We start from the raw sequence: 5,127 nt of genomic DNA, 5'->3' as shown, positions 1-5,127 counted from the left end.
GAGGACCCAGATTCTGGGCTGAGGTAGTGATGGGAGGACTCAGATTCTGGGCTGAGCTAGTGATGGGAGGACTCAGATTCTGGGCTGAGGATTCAAAATTGAGAGCAAGGTAGTAAGAGAGGAAAGAAAACCTCTCAGAATTTTTAGTAGTGAAATATAATCTTCCTCATTAAAATCATTTTAACACCACCACCACCAAAAATGATCTAACAATGAGCAAAAGGCTTGAAAAGACACTTTTCCAAAGAACATTGACAAGTGAATAATAAGCACATGAAAAGATGATGAATGCTGGAAATTAGTAGAGAAATACAAATGAAAAGCACCATGAATATCACCTCACACTCAACAATTTGGCCACTGTAGAAAGAGAAGACAGCAAGTATTGGCGAAGATGGGGAGAAACTAGAACACTTAGGCTTTGTGGCACTTTGGGTGGAAATATAAAATGATATAGCTACTATCAAAAAATGTTATAGCAAAAATGATTTTTTTTTTTCTTCAGAACCAGGGATTTAACTCAGGCCCTTGCGCTTGCCAGGGAATCGCTTATTCCACTGAGCCATCTCCCCAGCCCAAAAACGTAATTTTTGTTCAACAAATGAAACAAAAGATATAGGCCCAGGGAAGCAGTATGAGGAGGCAGAGAACCTGTAAGGAGCGAGACCTAGTAGGAGATCTATAGGTTTTGGGAGAGCTGTCTTTGCACAGGACTGTGTGGCCCCAGCGTCTCTGGCTTACTGTATTCAGTTGTAATCTTTTCCTCCCACCCATGAGCCCTGTATTGTGATACCGTTGGCCATGGGATCCTTACCATAGTCAAGCTGATATCAGCTAAAATGTCCTTGAACCTCCCCAAACTACTGTAAGTTAAAGAAACCTGTTCTTTATAAAGTTATCCAGGCTCAGGCATTTTGTTATAGTAATGAAAAACAGACTAATGCAATATCCAGAAGAATTTAAAGCCCCCAAGGGTCTGGTTTGTTTGTTTTGGTACTGGAGATCAAACAAAGGTCTGTGAAAATGTTAGGCACACCCTACACCTCAAATGTTAGGCACACCCTGCCATTGTACCCTCAATCTGGAATAGATATTGTTACACATATGTTCATAGTAGCATCATTTACAGTAGCCAAGAGTGAAAGCAATCCCAATGTCTACCAATGGATGAAAGGATAAACAATACACATTCAGGGGTCTTACTCTTGCAAAGGAAGGAAATTCTGACATATGCTATAATGTAAATGACTACCGAAGACACTATGGTAAGTAAAATAAGCCAGACACAAAAAGGCAAATATTACATGATTTTTACTTTTGTGAAGTAAAATTCTAGATTAAATTCTTGGCGGAGCACAAAAATACTATCAGGGACTGGAGGGAAGTTGTTTCAGTTTTGCAAGGTGAAAAAGTTCTGGAGATTGGTTTTACAACAATGGAAACATATTGAACACTATTGAACTACCTGGGTTAAGATGGTGCATTTGATGTTATGTGTATTTTGTCATAATTTTAAAAAATTTAAAACTAGGCACTTTGCAGGAGTGTATATTTTCATTAAATTTACCAGCAAGGGGAGTCAGTGTGGGTAGTTTTCACATTCCTTGGTGCCACCACATTGGTGAACTTTGTTTTCATGTTCTTTTCTGGGGTCATTTTTCTCTTAGCACTGGTCACTATAGAACATATATTTTACTTCTTTGTCTATTTCTCCCAGCAGCACATAATTTTATCAAGAGAGGAATTTTCCATTATGTTACTGAGTTCCTAGTGTTAGCTTTCCACCACTGAAAAAAATACCTCAGATAAACAACTTATTTTTTATTTTTTTAACATTTATTTAGTGTGTGTGTGTGTGTGTGTGTCCAGCTCAGCCCACCAGGGGGCGGGGCTGGCTGGCATGTGGTGCTGGGAGATGAACCGCGGTCCCTGTGCTCTGCCAAGCTTATTCCAAGTAGATGCTTTAGACCACTGAGCCATCTCTCCAGCCCTCAGATAAACAACTTATTAGGAGAAAAAGTTCATTTTGGCTTATGGTTTCAATTGATGGTGATGTTTTTGGGCCTGTGGTGAGGCAAAACACTGTGGTGGGGAGTGCCTGATGGAGGAAACCTGCTTACCTGATGGCAAAAGGAAAGGAAGAGGAGAGAGGGAGGGATAGAGTCCCCATATCCCCTTCAAGGTCATACCACCAATGATAGAGCTTTCTTCCACTAGGTCCCATCTTCTAATGCCTTTCCCACTACCCAGCAATGCCACAGCTTGGGGACCAAGTCTTTTGCACACAACCTTTGGAGACATTTCAGATTCAAAATACACCTTTTTTTTTTTTTTGTACTGGGAATTAAACTCAAAACCTTGCACTTGGTAGTTAGGTCCTATGCCACTGGGATATACCCCAGCCAGATTCAAACTATAACAGACCTCCTGGAGGAAAAATAAGTCTGTTTTAAGGCTACTAAAGTACTTCAGGCAGTGCCTGAGTGGCTACTTGACTTATATCTAGTATTTAAAAAGAAAAATGTACTATATGCAAAAGTTTTAAGATTACATACAACTATAACACTACTATTATCTAAATTTAAAGTATATTTAAATATATAAAAAGACTATTCCTTATTGAGTTTATGCAAAATTCATATTCTATGTTCTAAAGAGATAAAAGATATTTTATCACTGAAGATCATTATGAAATTGTATATTATTTGTGACTATGACATTTCTTACAATAGGAGCTAAAAATTTCTAGAATGTACTTGCTCATATCATCAAAGCTAATTTTTTTTTTACTCTTTGAAGGCTATAAAAAACCTGAAATGTGATTATATTGACTACAAATATTGGAAAAGAACTGTGAGTTTTCCATTTGTGTAAGAAAAGCTTCAGAATATGTATGCAAATTTGGCAAATGGAATTGGTTTCCCTATGGTACTATGAATAAAAAAGACATTTAAACAAATCATAGGTTTATCGAAAATCTCTAGTTTTGTGCTCTATTTTCTCAAATAATGGGAAATGAAGTTTCAATAAGAAGAACACGGGGAGGTGAACGGGTTTATTTTTCAAAGGAGTGAAGTACAGACTGGAAGGGGAATTCCTAGAATACCTGAAGGATCTGACTAAATGAATTTCTACCTGTTATTAAGTGACAATAAAACTTGACAATTTATCTCCAACAATGACCTTTCAAATTAAATATAAGTGAAAGGTAGTCAAAATTATAAAAAAAAAAATGACACTATGCTAAAACTGATCAACATTTAGAATTTTGCCTTCTCACATCAATCAACTAATAAAACTGTTCCAGAAGAAACAGACTACTATGGGCCGGGGAGATGGCTCAGTGGAATAAGTGCTTCCCTAGCAAATGCAAGGGTCTGAGTTCAATCCCCAGTTTCGCCAACTCCCCCCAAAAAACCCACAACAAAACAAAAAAGACTATTCCTTATTGAGTTTATGCAAAATTCAAACCCCAGAAGTAAAGCCAAGATGTTCGTTTTTCGCTACTAAAAAAGGAAGACTTAAGTTACACGCTGCCATTTGTAAACAAGTTCCGTATGGGCACCATAGATCGACGGGGTTATGTATTTTAAGATCTGAAGTAACAAGGCATTTAAAAATAACCAAGGTTTACAGCAACTGCCCTGATACCACCGATTGCATAAGCAACTGCAATTTAGCTGAAAATATATGGTCGAGACCTAATCTTTTGCAACGTTTGAATAAAAGATTCAGATGCCAGTCCTGCAGCTAATCCCAAGCAGTTAACCTCCTTTACTGAGATTCTTTACTGTTGCTTTTGCTCCCGGGGCTGGTTCGTATTTTCAGGGCACTGCTAGGGGAGCTCACTAAAAAAATGCATGTACGTTTTGCTAACGTGCAAGACAGATGAGGATCCTCCTCCTCGGGGTAAGGAGGTAATCCTCAGTTCCTTTAGTTCTTTCCTTGCTCTTGTTGGTTTGAGGCCCCAAAAAGCAGAGCTTGACCAAGTGGGCTTCAATGGGAGCCACCGTCCCGTTGAGGTTTCTCTGAGCGCAAGCAGTAAGCAGTTTTAAGCCTTAAGTTGGCTTTCGGCTGACTCTAGCCCTAGATCTGTCTCGTCCTGCGTCTGTCGGGTGTTTGCCCCTCAGGCTGATTCAACCAGCGTGGAGAAGAGCCGTCACCCCCCTGGGCGGCCGCAGACGCCACAGCCTTCCGCGGGCTGCGCGGCCCGCGCGGGCGCTGCCCTCTTCCAACATGGCGCCGCGGGAGGCGGGTCCCACACGTCGGCTCCCGGGGTTCCGGCGCCGGCGCGTTTTGGTTCCGGAGTGACAGTGCGCCCGCGCCGCCTTCCTCTTCTTCTCGCCGCCTCCGTCGCAGCCGGGTGGCGCGGCCTCGGGGAGCGGGGGCTGAGCCCGTACGCGCCGCGCCCTCGCTTCCCAGGGGCGGAGGACTCGCCCCCGACCCCGCGCGGGGCCCTCGGCTCCCCCCGGGCCCGGCGTTCCCGGGCTTCGTTCCTCGTGGCCGGGACGCTCCCCTCCGGCACTCCGGAGGGGCGGACACCTGCCGCCGGTGGTCCCCCAGTCGCGTCCTTGCGCCACACCGACCGCCCAGAGAGTCCCCGTTCCGTTTGCCCTCCTTCCCACCGCCACAGCCTCCCGACCTCCGGTTCCTCCTGCCCCGGCCGCTCCCCAGGGCACCCTCGGCGGGCGGAGGACCCCGCCAACCCCGCGGAGCCTGGGCCAGGCCTGTGCCCGGACTCCCTGCCGGGCGCCCCTCATCCTTCCGCCCGCGCCCCGTTTTCACTCTCTGCCCCTCTTGTCGCCGCTTGGAGCCCCTCCTCCTCAGGGCACGGGATGTGAGCCCCTTTAACCTGTAATGCTGTGGCTGGCCCTTGGCCCCTACGGTGCCATGGAGAACCAGGTGCTGGTGATTCGCATCAGGATTCCAAATACTGGCGCGGTGGACTGGACAGTGCACTCCGGGCCCCAGTTACTCTTCAGAGATGTGCTGGTGAGTGGTAATCTCAGCGTCCCAATCCCAGGGAGGGGGACTCAGGATTTGGGGTAGCCAGTTCTTTGGCCACTGGTGGCCTACGCTACTGGAGGTGGCCTTTGCTGGCCTCCTTGAGGGCAGATTCCCCTGCCC

General features: G+C 45.1%; 1 protein-coding gene across 3 annotated transcripts in view; it reads left to right on the top strand.

Annotated features, from left to right (window-relative positions):
- The first annotated feature begins 4,333 nt into the window (after positions 1-4,333).
- Map2k5 (mitogen-activated protein kinase kinase 5) overlaps positions 4,334-5,127 on the top strand; it is a 278,062-nt gene continuing 277,268 nt past the window's right edge. For all 3 annotated transcript variants that reach the window (XM_023712674.1, XM_004628792.2, XM_004628790.2), the window contains exon 1: positions 4,334-4,992. In XM_023712674.1, the coding sequence (XP_023568442.1) occupies positions 4,858-4,992 (135 nt within the window). In that variant the 5' untranslated portion in view covers positions 4,334-4,857. The remainder of the gene's footprint in view (positions 4,993-5,127) is intronic.

This window comes from Octodon degus, unplaced genomic scaffold (genome assembly GCF_000260255.1).
Source record: "Octodon degus isolate 3935 unplaced genomic scaffold, OctDeg1.0 scaffold00026, whole genome shotgun sequence".
In the NCBI taxonomy this organism is placed as follows: Eukaryota; Metazoa; Chordata; class Mammalia; order Rodentia; family Octodontidae; genus Octodon; species Octodon degus.
The sequence above is the reverse complement of the archived record's forward strand: the minus strand, read 5'-3'. Positions and strand labels throughout refer to the sequence as shown.